The sequence below is a fragment of the Hypanus sabinus genome, chromosome 15 (genome assembly GCF_030144855.1).
Source record: "Hypanus sabinus isolate sHypSab1 chromosome 15, sHypSab1.hap1, whole genome shotgun sequence".
NCBI lineage: Eukaryota > Metazoa > Chordata > Chondrichthyes > Myliobatiformes > Dasyatidae > Hypanus > Hypanus sabinus.
This window is the reverse complement of record NC_082720.1, coordinates 71,633,786-71,653,260: the sequence shown is the minus strand read 5'-3', so window position 1 is coordinate 71,653,260 and position 19,475 is coordinate 71,633,786. Positions and strand designations below refer to the sequence as shown.

General features: G+C 37.3%; 1 protein-coding gene across 3 annotated transcripts in view; it reads left to right on the top strand.

Moving 5' to 3' along the window:
- The window catches only part of lars1b (leucyl-tRNA synthetase 1b), a 70,113-nt gene that overhangs the window by 29,353 nt on the left and 21,285 nt on the right, over positions 1 to 19,475 (top strand). For all 3 annotated transcript variants that reach the window (XM_059990517.1, XM_059990518.1, XM_059990516.1), the window contains 17 exons: positions 1,027 to 1,188; positions 2,211 to 2,323; positions 4,533 to 4,596; positions 6,996 to 7,063; positions 8,657 to 8,882; positions 9,051 to 9,138; positions 9,269 to 9,345; positions 10,139 to 10,192; positions 10,759 to 10,899; positions 11,466 to 11,543; positions 12,627 to 12,712; positions 13,270 to 13,335; positions 14,022 to 14,104; positions 15,304 to 15,442; positions 15,981 to 16,193; positions 16,313 to 16,370; positions 16,464 to 16,527. In XM_059990517.1, the coding sequence (XP_059846500.1) occupies positions 1,027 to 1,188; positions 2,211 to 2,323; positions 4,533 to 4,596; positions 6,996 to 7,063; positions 8,657 to 8,882; positions 9,051 to 9,138; positions 9,269 to 9,345; positions 10,139 to 10,192; positions 10,759 to 10,899; positions 11,466 to 11,543; positions 12,627 to 12,712; positions 13,270 to 13,335; positions 14,022 to 14,104; positions 15,304 to 15,442; positions 15,981 to 16,193; positions 16,313 to 16,370; positions 16,464 to 16,527 (1,780 nt within the window). The remainder of the gene's footprint in view (positions 1 to 1,026; positions 1,189 to 2,210; positions 2,324 to 4,532; positions 4,597 to 6,995; positions 7,064 to 8,656; positions 8,883 to 9,050; positions 9,139 to 9,268; positions 9,346 to 10,138; positions 10,193 to 10,758; positions 10,900 to 11,465; positions 11,544 to 12,626; positions 12,713 to 13,269; positions 13,336 to 14,021; positions 14,105 to 15,303; positions 15,443 to 15,980; positions 16,194 to 16,312; positions 16,371 to 16,463; positions 16,528 to 19,475) is intronic.

The following is a 19,475-nucleotide window of genomic DNA, read 5'->3' as shown; positions in this document are numbered from 1 at the left end:
GGACGAGTGCAGGAGTTTCAAGATCATTTGGGTTTAACTATCTAATGTCCCTTCCAAAATCTTGTGGGTTTTGAAAGAGTCAAAAGTAGCAACAACCATGTACTCCCAATTTCCACTGATAAGTGTGAGATGGTTCATTTTGGTAGGTCAAATATGATGGCAGAATATAACATTAATGGCAAGACTCTTGGCAGTGTGGAGGATCAGAGGGATCTTGGAGTCTGAGTCCATAGGACACTCAAAGCTGCTATGCAGGTTGACTCTGTGGTTAAGAAGGTATATGGTGCATTGGCCTTCATTAATCGTGGGATTGAGTTTAAGAGCCAAGAGGTAATGTTGCAGCTATGTAGGATCCTGGTCAGACCCCACTTGGAGTACTGTGCTCAATTCTGGTCACCTCCCTACAAGAAGGACCTGGAAACCATAGAAAGGGTGCAGAGGAGATTTACAAGGATGTTGCCTGGATTGGGGAGTGTGCCTTATGAGAATAGGTTGAGTGAACTTGGCCTTTTCTCCTTGGAGCGACGGAGGATGAGAGGTGACCTGATAGAGGTGTTCAAGATGATGAGAGGCATTGATAGTGTGGATAGTCAAAGCTTTTCCCCAGGGCTGAAATGGCTAGCACGAAAGGGCATAGTTTTAAGATGCTAGAAGTAGGTACGGAGGAGATGTCAGGGGTAAGCTTTTTTACGCAGAGAATGGTGAGTATGTGGAATGGGCTGCTGGCGGTGGTGGTGAAGGTAGAAATGATGTCTTTTAAGAGACTTCTAGATGGATACATGAAGCTTAGAAAAATAGAGGGCTATGGGTAAGCATAGGTAGTTCTAAGGTAAGGACATATTCGGCTCAGCTTTGTGGGCCGAAGAGCCTGTATTATGCTGTAGGTTTTCTATGTTTCTATGAATTTGGTATGCACGTAATGTTATTAGCTCCACTTCAGGAGATTCAGAATCTAACATGTTGTGATTTTAAGTAGTCTTTTCTATTGGATGATTTCGCTGATCATTTTATTCTGTCTTGTTCCAGAGTAAAGCAGCTGCTAAAGCAGGCCAAGCCAAGTTCCAGTGGAATATCATGAAATCACTGGGCCTGACTAATGAAGAAATTGTGAAATTTGCAGAAGCTGAACACTGGCTTGGTTACTTTCCAGTTTTGGCTGTCCAGGATCTTAAAAGAATGGGATTGAAGGTCTGTTTTATTTTACTCACATGCCAATAGTAAACCCAGCTATTAGCATGTAATTGCTTACCCACATCATTAAGTAAACATTTGCCTTTTTTATTTGCTTAAATCCAGTTACACCAAAATATAAATCCTATTATCAGTACTTGGTTAGGAACAGCAGAAGATAACTAATAATTCTTTGGTAGATCAAGAGAATTTGGAAAGTCAGCCATAATATCTCCACCTCTCTTGGAATAAAGTGGATGGTCCAGGAAAAGCATTTTTGAATGCAGTCAAAAGGCTGTGGTTGCTGTAAATCTGCAGTTAAACCAGAAAACATTGAGAATATTCAGCACATCAGATGGTATCGCTGTTGCTGAACATTTCCAGCATTTTGTTGTTAATATTGAATTGGGCTATGGTTTCTGCTTCTGTCCTGCATTTGTTATTGCTTTTCTTTATGTCCACAAAGTAAGGATTAAGATGAGATTGTGCTTCCCAATTTGTGGGAAATGTGTAATCAGGTTAATTGTAGTTTTTGTTCCAAACTATATTTTTGATTGCAAATGAAAAGAAAATGAAATTCTACTGTTATCTGTAAAGATAATGTGTCCATATCGGAGTGGATATATCAGTGTATATTTTCTGATGGAGGCTTTACGATTTAATGTGCTAATAATTAACAAACACTCACAATTCCGAGCACCTGGCACTGGTTAAGATGAGCCGCCAAGTTGGTGGGGGGGGTGGGGGAGGAAGAAATTCTCTAGACTGTTGTGGACATCTGAAGCATATAACAATGCCAGTGAGAATAAAAGCACGACTCCCAGCAGCTGAGATCAATAAACTGACATTTGACGATTCTTGGAGTAATTATTGGAGTAATTGAGTTTGAGTTTGAGTTCAAACCAGCTTGGGTTCAAATGAAATTTGGGGATTATTCTGTATTAATTAATATGTATTTGCAAGGTTCGATCATTTAATATTATGTTGATTGTAGATCAATATTGTAGAATTTCATTTTAGATTATATGAACTCTTAACAGGTTGATTGGCGGCGCTCCTTCATCACTACAGATGCAAACCCTTTTTATGATTCATTTGTCAAGTGGCAATTTGTGACTTTAAAAGAAAAGAAGAAGGTCAAGTTTGGAAAAAGGTATTGTTCTCTCAGTTGGTGTTAATCAAAATGAAATATGTTTTAAAATTAGTTAGCTTAGAAGTGTTGCTTTTTTGGTGTAATGAAGAAAAATTTCCAGTTTTGCTTTGATAGCTCATAATGTTCTGTTTTGAGGATGTCTTGTGGGTGTTTTCAACCATTTTGTGATAAGGTTCTTTACATTGGGAAAACTGGACCGTGCAATTCACTCAAATGCTAATGTTATTTCCTGTTTTCCTTTTGCACCCATAATGATATCTGTACAATGTGTGTTATAAACTCGAAGACAGAAATTATATCAGAGTTTTTAACTCCCATCCTCCTTGAAGTATCAGTTTGCAGTTTCCATTCTGCTGGTGCACTCCTGGAACTTAAAGAATTTTCAAAATGTTCAACTAATATTCCTGTCATCTCTGCAGACTCTTTCTTCAAAATCTTTTGATGCAGAGTTTTAGGTCTTGGTAACTTGCTTGCTTTTCATCCCAATAGTTTCTTTTTCCCAATATTCTGAGTGTCATGAGAAGGACTGTTACAAGTTCTTCCCTCCTGTTTGAAAGTAGTCCATCTGTTCTCCTTACAATATTTGCAGTGTCCTCCAGCATGAAGTCTAATGTCAAGTATTGTTTTAAATTGCCCACTCACTCCAGGGATCCTACAATTTCCTTAGGTATCCTCTTCCATTTCAGATATCCATAGAAGATCTGGTTTGTTTTGATTCTGCTTACCCATTTACTCATATAATCAGTTTCTCCCTCATTAGCTATTGTTTGCTGCTTGTTCCTGGGAAAGTATCTAATCCTCTGGTCTACCACCAGCTTTTAGCTCTCTGTATGCTTTAGATTTTGATTTAATATTTTCATTGGCTACCTTTGTTAACCAGTTTCATCTATCTAATTGTGCCTCTCTTTATCATAATGTCATACGTCGTTTGACTCGCCAAGTAACCATCGAGCATCCATCTAGAGTACACTAATCCCCTTTTCTTCAACCCACATTTCTATTAACCCCCCTTTTCACACACACACACTCTCTCTCTCTGTCTCTTGCTCTCTCTCATCCACCTGCAAATGGTATTGTTTAACTTTCCACCCCAGTTTGTGGGATTCCTGTTTCTGGTTTTCTTTCCAACATTTTCATTCTTGGATTTTCATTCATCTGGTTTTCTCACTTCATTGATAGTTTTTTGATCTTCTTATTTAATCAGTTTAGCAAATTCTTTCAAACAAGGCTCATTTCCTTCTGCAAATGTTCCACATAAGTCTTGAAACATGTAGGTTCTAGTTGAAAATCATTGGTGCCGATGAGCTTGTTGGTTACAGTGACTCTTCTCCTTGTCAGTTTTGGAGCATTCTGTTGGTGTAGATGATTCTGAATGCTCTAAAGAAATTCACCACTTTCTCTCGTACGGTGGACTACTTATCTAAATGTAATGAAGAAATATCCCCTCGTTCAAAGCAATCTGTATTTCCTGCAGGCATGTCTAATCATTTTGCTACTTAAGAGCTTTTACTTGTGTTCCACTTCCATTTTATCTGTTTCCCAATTTTACTTGTATCAACTATTACGTGCTTCTCATTTCGTCTCTCATCGTTGAAATGATTTCATTCCAATTGCAAAGACTAATCTTCTCCCCCCCACCCCCCCCTTCTGATCTTTTTAGTGACTTCTGTGTCTGGCACATGACTAGTTTGCTGCCTCACCAATTTGCTGTCTGTTCAGAAATTTCTGTATTATTATATGTCAAATATAAATTTAAAATTTCAGTTCTTTTACTTTTTACTGCAATTGTTTAGAGAAGGAGCACTTACTTGGGCTACGCAACTTAACTGTTCTTGTCTCTTTTATGACATTTTGTACTTTTTGTTCTTTGGTTAATTATTTCATTTTTTTTAATGTCCCACTTGTCTAGAGTATATATATTACAATTTTTGGTCTTGAGAGCTGCAAGAAACCAGAAAACAAACTCCAAACAACTGTTTATTGAGTATTACTGCATCATCTCTTGAGTATCAGATAGAGGATCATCATTCACTACTTAACTCATGATATCAAATATTGAAATTTCTTTATGTCCATCAGTTTTTATTTCTTTTTGTATTTTACTTTTGATAATTTTCTAAGAAGCATATTGCAACAGCTATCTGTAAACTTTTCCCTTCAAATTTGTAATGCTGCGAATAGAAATTGATTACAAAATCCTCCTTTTCAGATACACTATTTATTCTCCAAAGGATGGGCAACCGTGCATGGATCATGATCGACAGACTGGAGAGGTAGGAATGTAGGTGACAGCAACCCAATGAAAATTATTTGTTTTAGAATTAATTTTCATCTGTAGCTGAAAATAATACAGCTTATCACCTTTGATTTGTTTTTGTTGTATCAACATCTCTTCAAGTTTCAAATCAACCTGTGACCTAATTTGTGAGGAACAAATTTATACACTTTTAATTTTATTATCATTGGTTACAGTCAACCCTTTTGGAGGGGAAAAACTAAAGTTGTAAGGAAATCAAAACAGTTCTATTTGTAAGTTATCTGGTACTTGGAGTCTTTGCTTCTGGTAGGGAACCTTAGGATGTGATTAATTTGTACCTTATGGGAATGTTTATTGTAAGTCTGTAGAATTAATTGGGTGTTGCCCATAAATGTATCATTTTGACATTTTAAAAATTTCAATATTTTCACAAAGTTCATGCTTAGGCAAAATATGGCCATAATCAATATTCTGGTCATTTAGAAAATTACATCTGTATTTTGCAGACATTCTCAGACTTTCTTTATTGCAATTGGATATAATGAAGAAAGGGAAGAGTGTGGGAAATGTTGCTCTTTGAATTGCTTGGCATTGCAATTTCATATTATAACCATATAACAATTACAGCACCAAAACAAGCCATCTTGGCTCTTCTAGTCCATGCCCAATTTGGAATAGTTGGAACAGTTAAAATAAAAATGGAGTTCTACTGGTAGTTCAATTTGGAAAAGCGTTTAAAAGGAGAAAATTTTGTAAATCACTCAGCAGGTTAGGTAGCATCTATGGAAAGACAAACAGAGGATTATGACAGAATCTCCTTATCATTGGTCCAGTTTCCATCGTTGAATATTTCATGTGTTTTTGCATGTTTTATATGAAAAAAGTTATAAGTTGAAATTATAATTTCCATTAAGCTATAATTGAAGGCTGTAACTTAATAAACATTCATAAACTTGACACTTAATAAGTTACAGCCTTCAATTGTAACTTAAGAAACATGTTGTATAGCGAACAATGGTTAAACAGCAAGCCAGCATATTTATAGTAATCACAGTCGTCCCTCAATATCCGCGGGAAATTGGTTCCAGGACCGCCTGCGGATACCAAAATCCACGGATGCTTAAGTTCCTTCTATAAAATGGCGTATTTTTGCATGTAACCTATGCACATCCTCCCGTATACTTTAAGTCATCTCTAGATTATTTATAATACATAATACAATGTAAATACTATGCAAATTGTTGTTATACTGTATTGTTTAGGGAATAATGACAAGAAAAAAGTCTGTACATGTTCAGTACAGACGCAACCATCGTAGGTCTTCTGGGAACGCTAATGCTGCCTCGGCATCAGCCGATGCTGATTCTCCCATGATTTTTAAGTTCTTGAGGCTGTAGCGCTTTACATAGCTAGCCAGCCATCCCTTACTAGCCTTAAGCTCCTTCCTCTTGCTCACTACACAAGTAGCAAACGAACGAGACGCGAGGCGCACAATGCTCAAACGACGAGTGCTGGAGAGAGACTGAGGATCTGTAAAATGGCGGGAGGCTACAGCAGGGTATGCCTGCACTTCACTCAGTCGTGTGGATTCAGTGTAGTGCTCGGCATGTGGCAAATTCAAGTTCTGCGTTTTTGGAACTTACTGGAATTTTGTTTTGGAATATTTCGATCCATAGTTAGTTGAATCCGAGGATAGGACTGTACCTATTTCACAGTTTAGGATGCTGGAGAAACAACATTTCTGACACTAATTGCCAAATATAAATAAAAGTATTTACTGTAGTTATTGACTGCTCATCCTTTACAGTTCATGGTCTGTAAATTTGTATGAATGCAGAATAACTCCAGAAGATGGATATAGTCATGAAGTTCTACCCCGACAACAATTAATAATTTAATAGTTTCTCTTTCCATGCTCCGTTACCCTCAATTTTAAGATGTGCATTTTGTGCACACTTTTATGCTATAGCTGTACAAATCAAAAATTCATCAATGCCAGTCTAGGCAGATTAAATGTCTAGAAATGCTTCATAAATAGTTCCTTTGAATGTTAGCTTCTGTATTGTAAAACTTCACTATGTATTCTTTGCCGTAAGAAGCAAATCATGATTGATTCTGGAGACCAGCCATTAAAATACGTTGACCAATTTATTATATATATGACAGAAACTCACTACCCTTTATCCAGGCAATTACTTGATGTATTTTGTAATCTATCATGACCCGTCCACAATCTCCTTGAAAATTTTGTGTGCTTTGAATTATAAATAGTATTGGAATTGACAGAAGTTTGAAATGGTGACCTTCTCAAGTAAACTATTGCAATGATATGATCTCTATGTGTAATAAACCAAAGAAATAGGCATCGCTTGAGCATTTCATTTCTACCTCATTTACTTTGTGGTTTTGTTTCAGGGTGTGGGACCTCAGGAATATACTTTAATTAAAATGAAGATCCTTGAGCCTTATCCTGCAAAACTAAGGTACAATTTTCACTTGTGAATAAGCAAATGGATTTTTATCTCATTTAGTGTCTGAATTTGACCTTCCATCACTGAAATTAAGTTACTGCTGCCTGACCTGTTTTTAAAGACCATAGTAATATATCATTACACAGGATATTTAAGAATTTGGTGAGGTAAACTAACACTGGAGGGAAAATTGGGTTAATAAAGTTTTTTTATATAAAATATCATTGGATTATGGAGTGTAATTGAGAACTGCAGAAAATCCTAGTGTAGTAAATCATATTGAGTGGGAGTTGAAAAGCATTTACATTTTGTTTTGTTGACCATCTTTCAGGACATTGGTCACAATCCATAATTAAGGACCCACTTGTTGATTTATTAACAAATTAGATAGTATTAAAGGCAAGACAGTTTGTAATGCTGATGAGGCTAACATTTATTAATACCATCTCTTAGCTGGGTGACACATTGGTTACACATTATACAGACATATATTTCTCCATTTACAGAATTTCCAAGAGATCTTAATTGAATCTGCATTAACATTGCAGCAGATTATTACTCTTCTTTTTGTATGCCGAGGACATGATTTTAAAAAATGATAATTCTTCCTGCAAATGCTTCTTTGTTGAATCAACTTCCCTCATCTGACATTGTTTAACCATGCTTCAGTTATTGAGTACAGGCAGTCCCTGGGTTACGAATGGGTTCCGTTCCTAAGTCTGTCTTTAAGTTGGATTTGTACGTAAGTTGGAGCAGGCACATCCGGTATTATTTAGTGTCAGTTAGTCAAACGTTTCTCTTAGTATATAGTATATATTTTACCTTTTTTATGCATATGAAACACTTAAGAAACATATGTATTTCAATAATTAAACCACTGCATTGCTTAGTAATAATTGTAGCTTTCTTCAGGGCAGGACCTTTCACATGCTCCATTATTCTCACTTTATCCTTTAAAATTGTTCCGATCATCGACCAATTGTAGCCTAACGCTTTTCCAATGACCAATGGCGTTTCACCTCTTTCTGATTGCTTTATTATTTCCACTTTTTGTTCAATGGTGATCATTTTCTGTCAACGGAACAGAAACACTGCGGATTCAGCAGCAGCTGCGGGATCCTGAGCTCCCCCGGGTCCTAAAGTGCACCCGCAATGAGACAGGTTAAATGGGACAAGTGGGGGCAGTGCTGACTGGAAAAGGGCGGGGGGGGGGTGGTCAGGGTGAATCTTGCTAAGAAAAATTTAAGCCAAATACAAAGTTAGACACTCAACACAGTGTTAGTGGCAATGTGATCTGACTTAAAATGGTGGACGGCAAATTTCCTCAATTTTTAATATAATAGGCTTTATGGTAGGCCGTTCGTAAGTACGAGTTGTTCGTAAGCCGGACGTTCCTAACTCAGGGACTGCCTGTATATTTGTGAATCTCAGTAAAATAGATGTTTCATTGGATGTTATATAGTGTAGCTATTATTACAATGCACAAAATTCATTTAAAATCTGAGTCTGGGGATAGAATAATTGGGGGAAAATGTTGAACTTTATATGTGGCAAAAAAAAATTGCTATCCACCTTAGGCAATCGGTTTCATTTTCTGTTTTACAGTGGCCTTAAAGGTCAAAACGTCTTTCTGGTGGCCGCTACTTTAAGACCAGAGACCATGTTTGGACAAACCAATTGCTGGGTTCGCCCTGACATGAGGTATATTGCTTTTGAAATAATGAATGGAGACGTATTTATCTGTACACAGCGGGCAGCGAGGAATATGTCTTTCCAGGGGTTTACCAAAGAGAATGGAAAAGTGCCTTTGGTGATGGAGCTAACTGGAGAGGTAAGTACTTACTGCACATTGGTGATTTGTGCATACTTTTGAATGAAATGTCTTTTTCTGAAAGCTCCGCAATATTGTGAATATTTATACGATCTTAGCAGAAAATACTGAAAATGGAAAAAAATATTTATTCTAGTTGATTTGAACATATTTTATGTTTTTCTCCAGGACATCCTCGGTGTGTCACTGAGTGCTCCTTTGACATCCTACAATGTTATCTATGCTCTTCCTATGCTCACCATCAAAGAAGAAAAAGGTACTCCATGTTCTTATACCAGGTGTTAGCGTATAGAACTGATTCAGATTTGGAAACTCAAAAACTACCTATCTAAGCAACTGACAGACTTCATTTTTGCACAAGTGTTTTTTTTCTCTTCCCTTAACAGGCACTGGCATTGTTACCAGTGTTCCATCTGATGCTCCAGATGACATTGCAGCTCTCCGAGACCTCAAGAATAAGAAGGTATATTGTAATTTTCCTTTTTATTACTGGTAATCCATTCTCAGTGCTGAAGACATTAAGTCCTTGCTTGATTGATGGAATTGTATAACCTCTGGTACTTAAGTTAATGGTCATTGTTCTCATGCAGAGTTTTCAAAGGATGCAAAATTTCAGATGAATATTTTGTGGAAGTCCTTGACTTATTTTGGTATCAAATTTTAGCTGGTACGTTTCTGTGAAGAGTACTTGTGTATGAAGTGCCTGTAGGCAGTCTGGCTATAATTTATATTTGATTTTCCTCCTGTTTGGAGTGAAGCTCTAGGGGGAAATTGCACTGGAAATGAACATCTATGCTTGTCGATTTCCTTTTGTTCTGTTCATGGGCTTGATTGCAACTGGTGAGCAGTATGTCAGAGAGAGTTCAGAACAGAAGCCAATCCCATTTTGCAGCTGTCCTTTGCAATCTGTTTTATCAGTAATTCCTTTTCTCGGCCATTATCCTTAGGCCAAGATGCCAAATCTGGTTCACTGAAGAAAAATGTGTCTGGAGGAGTTGTACAACATGGGCCTGAAAGTGAGGTGCCTATTTTTGAAAGTACAAAATAGGCCAAACATTTGCCAAACAGCAGAAGTAAATTCTGCAGTCTTTGCCACCACTAGTTATAAGTGCATGTGGACAATTAAACAGCTGGTGAGAGGAGCAGCTTCACTTAAAAAAGGAAATTTTAACTACACCTGTAACACTTGCAACTAACATGCTGCTATTATTGCATGTTGAATTTTGAAAGAACAAGTTTTTTGTTTCTTTTTTTAGGCACTGAGGGAGAAGTATAGAATTTCTGATGAAAAGGTCCTACCCTTTGAACCAGTGAGTATTCCTAAACTGAACAATAAATGAGAAGCTAGCTCATATTTCCTCTTATGTCCTTTTAAGACCCAAAGTAAGTCTATCTTTATTGTGGCTCTTTTCAAATAGTGATGTGTAATTACTGTTAACCTTGTCTACCAGTTTGGAGAGAATATCCCAAAATCCCCGATTCTCATTAAGTAACCACTTTCTCAGTCCAATTTGTAGTTCTAGTACTGGTTTGTGCAGATGTAATACTATGTTCCGTTTCAAAATGAGATACATTCTTTGAAAATTTCTTGGCTCATTCTTCCCACTTGCTCCCAAGTAACCCCTTTGAGCTGCATAAAATTAGAAATTAGACTAACTGATCTACTAAAATTGACTTGAAAATCAATTGGAAACTGTTTATTGAAGGTTTCACTCAATGTTGAAGTAACCAAGTCTGTCACTAGAGGGTCCTCATGAGCTTTGAATTTGACAGATCTGTGTGTTTCTCATCATCATAGTGAGGATGAAGACATGCAATGTATTTGAGTTTGAGTGCTACTTAGTAATGTCTTATTTTCCGTGCTGCTTGTTTTTAGGTTCCTATTATTGAAATCCCAGGCTATGGAAACCTCTCAGCGCCAACTGTGTGTGATCAATTGAAGATTCAAAGTCAAAATGATAGGGAAAAGCTTGCAGAGGCCAAAGAGAAAGTTTACCTGAAAGGTTTTTATGAAGGGGTGAGTAATATATTTCCACACTTATTTTGATTTCCACTTGATCTTTGCAATGCCACTGGTCATAGTTATACAGCATGGAAACAGGATCCTCGGACCGCTGAGTGCACGCATTCCATTTGCTAATTCCAATTTCCCATCTACCCACTAGATTCTACCACTCACCTTCTCACCAGGGGCAATTTCTACGGCCAGTTAATCTATGAACCCAGATATCTGTAGCATATGGAACACAGCTTGAACATCTGCAATCATGGGGTGTGTACTAACTTCATACAGACAGTACTTGAAGTTTTTGGAGGTTTGAGGAAGCAGTTATTCTAGCTGTGACACTATGCCTATGTGTAGTCAGCTTCAGGATTGTTTGTAAAGAGTGCTTTAGGTCAAAATGTATTGGTGCATCATGATAAGTCTGTATAATCAGAAGATACTAATGCAATTGTTGCTTTGCAGAGAGTAATTACTTTTCATTTAAGATCAAGCCCTCATAGACCTCTTATTCTAATTTGAGGGCAAATTAGGTCAGGGTAATAACTGATTGAATATTTATAAAGCTTTTTTTGATGTAGGTAATGCTTGTGGATGGGTTCAAAGGACAGAAGGTGCATGAAGTCAAGAAGCTAATTCAACAAAAAATGATAGACAATGTAAGTTTTGCTTTTAATTTATTCAGCAACAACTTTAAACAACCATGCAGATCAGAAATATCGTGACTGCTGAGTTGCCAGTTTGTTGGATTGATTTACTGTATCAGGTGCTGAGTGGCTTTAAACTGCTAGACCTTCTTCATTGATTAGGTTTGAATGGAATACAGGTTTGTAATGGCCACGTGCTATCAGAATAATAATATTGATGGATGAGAGGAATAGGAAGAAAAGTGGACTAAAATTACACAGGTCTTAATGTACCAGAACATTGAATAGTACCAAATGTAAACCTTTCAGCTTTCTAGCCTCTAAAATTATTTAGTAGCTCTTCATATAATCTGATCTTTTGATTCCCATCATTTCCAAAAGGTCATCTGCCACTGTTTTTAAGTATGCAATGATTTAACAGTAATTCAGGATATAAAATTCCAGATTCACAACTGTTTAAGTGGAGGAATTTCTTCCTATTGCCATCCTGTACATTCATCCCTTTTAAATGAAAAATAACACTTCAATTTTCTGGCCTATTTCTTTCTCTTATGCAACAGTTTCTTTGTATTAGGAACATGTCCATTGAATTTTCACTTGGACTTCAATAAGATGGGTTTCTCTTACATATGATCAAAACTATACAGAGCACCTAGGCGGCATTCTCACTGAAGCTGTATATAGATGGAATAATATTCTATTTTAAACTCCAGTGCCTTTGTAATGAAGGCTATGACATAATTTGCTTTTCTAATAACATGCTGTACTTGTACATTATCTTTTTGTTATTCTTAATCAAAGTCATGGAAGTTCCTTTTAAATAACAGAATTTACCACTATCTGGAATTCAAAACGGAATCAACTTTTCTATTTTAACAAAGTACATAATTTTACTTGGCATATATTAATCTTCTATGTTCTTGTGAACATAGCCTCAGCTTAATTTATTACTGAATTTAGTGTTGTCAGTAAACTTGGACATATTAGAATTATTCTGCAACCCCCACCCACCATCTGTGTTAATGCTATAGGCTTGGTCCTTGCAGCACTCCATTTATCACTTTCTTAAAAACAAATGTGTAATAACTCTTCTAGAAAGAAGCTATGATCTACATGGAACCTGAGAAGCAAGTTATATCAAGGTCTGCTGATGAGTGTGTTGTAGCTTTGTGTGATCAATGGTAAGTATATATTTTCAGCTTTCCGGTCTTTTCCACTGCATCAGGGATTCCCAACCTTTATGTCATGGGCCGATACCATTAAGCAAGAGGTCTGTGGCCGTCAGGTTGGGAACCATTGCACTACATCCTTTTGGATGAACTTGCAAATAACTGTAAACACAAAGTACACTGCAGATGCTGAGTTCATCCAGCTTGTTTGTATGTGTTGCAAATAACTGTAGTCCTTTAACATCTCATGGAGTGACTGTCCATTATATTGTTTACTTTAAGGATATCTGGAAAATAGCTGATTTTTAAAAATTCTATACAGCTCAGTGTTACGCCTGTGTCATTTCCTTAGTTCTTGTCAGTGTTTCTGAGAAAGTAATTTTACTTCCAAAAGCACATTGATTTTATGATCTTGAATAAGTAAATAAGTTTATCGAGTTAAACATAAATGAGAGAGGCCATTTTGTGTGGTGTGACTGTCTGTCTCTGTTCAAAGATAAGTCTAATTGCACACCACATCAATAGAAAACTGTTCTCATTTAATTTATGATTTATATATTTTTAATAAGGTATCTGGACTATGGTGAAGAAAACTGGAAGAAACAAGCTATGGATTGCCTGTCAAAGCTGGAAACGTATGTGTCATTGTGTTAACACAGTACCATATACTTTGATCTTTTTCTTTCAAAGCCTCCTCTGGATATACTTTAATAGCAGTTAGTCGACCCAGTTCCAACGATACTAATCACTGCCATAGTATATTTGAGAAAAACCTGATCAGCAAATCAGTAAAGATATTCCCTTTGCAATGTGTGGTATGAAAGCATCTAAATTCATACTCATTTGAAGCATCTTCTTGGCTCTGTGATCACAGTCGGTGTTTAGTTAAATTTGAAAGCCTGGAAGTGGTCTGCAGATCAGGTAGCACACAAGGAAAGGCAAACAAATTTAATGGAGACATATGAAACAAGTACTGCTGGAATCTAGAACAAAAAAAATATATTGTTGAAGGAACTCCATGGGGAGAGCAGACCTAATGCAGTGTCTTGACCTGAAATGTCAGCAGTCCCTCTCTCCACACTGAATTGGGTTGGATAGCCTAGTTCTGCTGCTATGTCTTATGATCTAAATTGACACGGAACATTGTGCTGAAAAGGTTGTAATGTTGAGAAATCTGGTTGTAAGTTGCAAGATATTAATTTGTAGCAGCCTGCTTCACTAGTACTATCAGCTTGTAGCTTCTGTTTTTCTATCTGCCTTTACCATTGTTATAATTGTAATAATTTAAAAAGGAATCTGAGTTTTTTTTCTAATTTTACAGATTCTGTGATGAAACCAGGAGGAACTTTGAAGCTAGTCTTAACTGGCTGCAAGATCATGCCTGCTCAAGAACTTATGGCCTGGGTTGGTGTAACAAATATAATGAATTGTCAGACTAGAAACATGCAACTGATGAAGAATGCAACAAGAATTTTGTTCTTATTCATGCAAACCTTACATAGATCATACACTTGCAATACTCATGCTTAAAGAGCGTTACAGCACAGAAACAGGTCCCTGAGCCCATCTAGTCCGTGCTGGACTAGTATCTTGCCTAGTCCTATTGACCTGCCACAGAACCATAGCTGTCCATACTTCTCCCATCCATATACTTAATCAAAATTTCTCTTAAATGCTGGAATCGAACCAGTATCCACCACTTCTGGCAGCTTATTCCACACTCTTGCCACCCTCCTGAGTGAAGTTATTGCCCCTCATATTCACTTAAACATTTCACCTTTCATCCTTAACCTATGACCTCTAATTCTCATCTCAGTGCCACATCTTTGCAATGTTATGGTTTTGAGGTAAATCTGCCAGTTTTTTTTTTCTGTGTAGTTACCTTAGGATGCATTTCATTTTTATGGATTAAAATTTGCTGTTTTTTAATCATTCAGATAAATAGGAGCAAAATAAAAGATAGAGTACATTAGGAATTAATAGATGATACTATGTTGAGCTTTTTAAGACCTGAACAGTGAAAGAGTAAAGTTAATAAATATTGTGCTCTTGTTTTTTTTTGCATTAATTGCTCAAAAGTATTTTATTCTTTGTTGTGGGTGCAAGCTTTATTTGTATAACTGTAGCATGTGGGTATTTTTATGCCAGTTCATCCCTGATGCTCCTGAAAGTCAAAGTCAAGTTTGTTGTCATATGCATAAGTACATGGATGCCCTTGTGTACTGAGTAGCTTGCAGCAACATTTACAAGAAAAAAAAACTAAAATTAAGCATAAATTACATGCAACTTACACAAGAAAGAACACAATTACAACAAAATGGTCATGGTTTTGCTAGTTGGCTCAAGAACTGAACAGTTGAAGGGAAGTAGCTGTTCTTGAACCTGATGATTCCCAACCACTTCCAGCATCTTGGGATTTCATAGTTATATCCCTTCCCACCTTCAAGGCCTCCCTGTAACCTTTTTGTCACTTTATGCCTACTTTAATTTTTTACCATTCTCATGTGTCCTCATATTTTCTTTCTCAGTACATAGTAGAATAGCATTTTGCTGTAGAATTCAGAGTGCCAAAGCTTTTAAATAAATGCATTTATTTTTTTCAGGCTCCCGTTTGCCATGGGATGATCAGTGGCTGATAGAATCTCTCTCTGATTCCACAATTTATATGGCTTACTACACAATAGCTCACCTATTACAAGGTGGAACACTGAATGGTCAAACATCTGGTCCACTGGGCATAAGGTGAGTATAAACTTTTAAAGCAATGAACAGCTTCATGTCTTACATTATAATGCAAATTATTGTTTATAAGATTGCATGATCAAAATATCACTTGGCAATTATGACAGATTCTAAATGAACATTGAGTGTAATCCACTAATGATAATTGGACAGATACCTGATTCCAGAGTTTAATTTGAAAGTAGCACAAGTAATCTATTCTCAATTTTTGCTTCAAGTTAATGAAACATATATATTTAATAATATGAATTAAAGATCATTTAACATGCCTTTGGCTGCATATCTAGCTCACACTCTAGACTAATGAGTAAGCTACTGAACCATCAGGATTTCCAAACAATCAGATGCAGGATATGAGTGTTTCAGTATTGGAAGTGTTTTTCCATCTCTGAAATCTAGTTTTGATTCCAACCTTGAACTTAACAATTTTGATTAATAACTTAGCAGTAGTCATAAAATAATTAGTGTTGTAGGTAGAAATATGTTCTTTCTAAATTATTTCCATGACAACAGATATGTTTGATCTTTGTACCCCTAGATCAGAACAGATGACTAGAGAAGTTTGGGATTATATCTTTTTGAAGGATGCTCCTCGCCCAAAAACTCAAATTCCACAAAAGAGTTTAGATCAACTGAAAATGGAATTTGAATATTGGTATGGAGTGGATTTGCGAGTTTCTGGGAAAGACTTGGTTCCAAATCATCTTTCATACTATCTGTATAATCATGTAGCCATGTGGACAGATGACAGGTGAGATCATATTCAGAAAGTATGTGATTACTGATATGAACCATTTCTTCCATAAACTGTTCACGTATATATATCTTGCACCATAAGTTACTTGGATAACTTTTGTTTTTAAATTGCAGTACAAAGTGGCCTCAAGCTGTAAGAGCGAATGGACACTTGCTACTAAATTCAGATAAGGTGCACTATAATTTACATTTGTTTTTGCATGATTTCCCTGGATTGAGTGCGCATGTATTTTACTTTCAGCTATTTTATTTCTGTTTCCGTTAGATGTCTAAATCAACGGGGAACTTCCTTACTCTGTATGAAGCTATAGACAAATTCTCTGCGGATGGTAAGTAGCCTCTCTACAACTTGTCAGTTTAATTTGTGAGAATTAGAAGCTCCTTAAGCTCCAGTAGCTCCAGTAATGTGCAGGTCAGCATTAAGACCCTGGTTACCTTCAGCCAACTCCAGACAGCAGGTCACATTGCATGACTGACTCTAGGTTCATCAAACGGGCAGTCTATTTCAAGCTCTATCGCAACAAGAGGGGGACAAGGGAAAAAAATCGAGGGTATGTCAGAGCGTCTGACTTTCAGATGGAGTATTTATTTATAACTTATTTAGCGATATAGTGTAGAAGGCCCTTCTGGCCCCTTTGATATTTTATCAAGCTTTTGCACACTTGAGTTAAAAATAATACCTTGTGGTACTACTTCAGAGAGACATGATCTTTCTCCAATATCCTGTCATATTTCTCACTCAATTGACCTCAGTGAAGTATATCATCCGGTAGTTTATTTTGCTGTTCTTAGCAACTTTACTGTGCACAAATTGACTGCTGCATTGCTACATTTCAAAGAGACATAAGTACTATTTATATTTGTCCTTTTCTACCCCAGATCTTTCTAGAATTTTACATAAGGCAACTCTGAAAATAATGCTGAATAAACACATACCATAGGTCAAAGCACAGTTAGAATATTACATGTAGTCTGGTAAACTGGATCAGCAGATTTGCAGATGACGTCAAGATTGGGGGCGTAGCAGACAGTGAGGAAGACTATCAAAGCTTGCAGTAGGATCTGGACCGGTTGGAAAAATGCATATGTAATTTAATGCAGATAAGTGTGAGTTGTACTTTGGGAGGACAAACCAGGGTAGAACTTGGACTGAGGAGTGTGGTACAACAGAGGGATCTGGGAGTAAAGATCCATAATTCCTTGAAAGTAACATCACAAGTAGATAGGGTCGTAATTAGAGCTTCTGGCATATTGGCCTTCATAATTCAAAGTTGAGTTGTTACATTGAAGTTGTATAAGACATTGGTGAGGCCGTAACAACACACACAAAATGCTGGAGGAGCTCAGCAGGCCAGGCAGTATCTATGGAAAAAAGTACAGTTGACGTTTTGGGCTGAGACCCTTTGGCAGGACTGGAGAAAAAAAGTTGAGTAGATTTAAAAGTGGAGGAGGGGAGAGAGAAACACAAGATGATAGATGAAACTGGAAGGTGGAGGCATGAAGTAAAGAGCTAGGAAGTTGACTGGTGAAAGAGATACAGAGCTGGAGTATGGGGAGTCCAATAGGAGAGAACAGAAAGGCCATGGAATAAGGAAAAGGAGGAGGAGCATCAGAGGGAGGCGATGGGCAGGCAAGGAGATAAAGTGAGAGACAGAAAAGGGGATAGGTTATGGTGAAGTTGGGGGTGGCATTACCAGAAGTTTGAGAAATCAATGTTCGTGCCATTAGGTTGGAGGCTACCCAGATGGAATTTAAGGTGGTGTTCTTTCAACCCGAATGTGGCCTCGTCGTGACAATAGAGGAGGCCATGAATTGACATATAGGAATGGAAAGTGGAATTAAAATGGGTGGCCACTGGGAGGTCCTGCTTCTATTGGTGAACGGAGCGTAGGTGCTCAGTGAAACGGTCCCCTAGTCTATGTTGGGTCACCGATATACAGGTGATATCCTTATATTCCATAGATTTTCTCTTTTTGAGGCCTTATTTGCTTTATTTTGTGTCATTTTGGTCACCTACAGTACCAACAGGAAAGATGTCAATAAGATTGAAAGAGTGCACAGAAGATTTATAAGGTTGTTGCCAGGATGTGATCTGAGTTATAGGGAAAGGTTGAATAGGTTAGGACTTTATTCCCTAGAGCAGTGGTCCCCAACCACCAGGCTGCAAGGAAACAATATGATTTGGCAATATGAAACGATATGAGTCAGCTGCACCTTTCCTCATTCCCTGTCACGCCCACTGTTGAATGCACGCAAGGACATTATGTACGCGAGGTCATCTGTCGGTCATTAACCTACAGCTACTCTATGAGTAAAAAATAAATGTCGCTTGAGAGTTTCTTTGGAAGAGGTGGTAGGAGCCATAAAAGGCCTAACGATGATGATAACACAGAGGCAGCTGAAGCTGAGACTGCAAAAAAAAAGAAAGCTTCCTTCAACAGAAAATACGATGAGTCGTACATAAAATATGGCTTTAATGCGACCAGTGACTTGCATGCTCCAAGCCCCCTATGTGTGATATGTGGAGACAAGCTGTCTAAAGAGGCAATAAAGCCCTCAAAACTGTGAGTCCAAGCACCCTGCACTTAAAGACAAACCCATTGAGTTTTTTGAGCAGAAAAAAACGTGAGCAAGTGGGACAGAAGCAAGTGCTGAGAGCCACCATCTCCACAAATGCTGCTGTTCCGAGATTGTACATAGTCACTAGCCATATTGCTAAGGCTAAGAAGCCTTTCACAGTTGGTGGTCCACAAGAATATCGTCAATATTTAACTAGTCCGGGGGACATCACGTGATGACGTAGGATCAAGATGCTGGAACCCAGCTCGCCTTTAAAAAATCAGTAAGTTAATGTTTAAGTGAAGAAAAATTAGTTAATACTTTCTAAACTACTCCGGATTGTTTCAAGTTATGGCCCACCTTTGCCAAAGAACCGCGGGCTCAGGTACATTATATCACCGGTGATATAGAACAAGAAACTGCGGCAACATCAACCATTTCTAAAGAAAAAGACCAACGAGAACTGCGCAAACGGGAGCAAACAGTTACGACTGAAACTGAAAGTGAAAGTGAATCTGAGGGAGAGTCAGATTCTCTGGAAAAATCAGACGAAGATGGGGGTAAAAGTTCTTCTGGAAATATAGAAAAGACTTTGATGCAAATAATGCATAAATTAGGCGCATTAAAAGTAATTTAATAAAATGATAAATGTGGAGATTATGTTTGAGAAAACGACAAAAAGATGAAAAAATGGAAAAGAGAATTATAGATTTGGAAA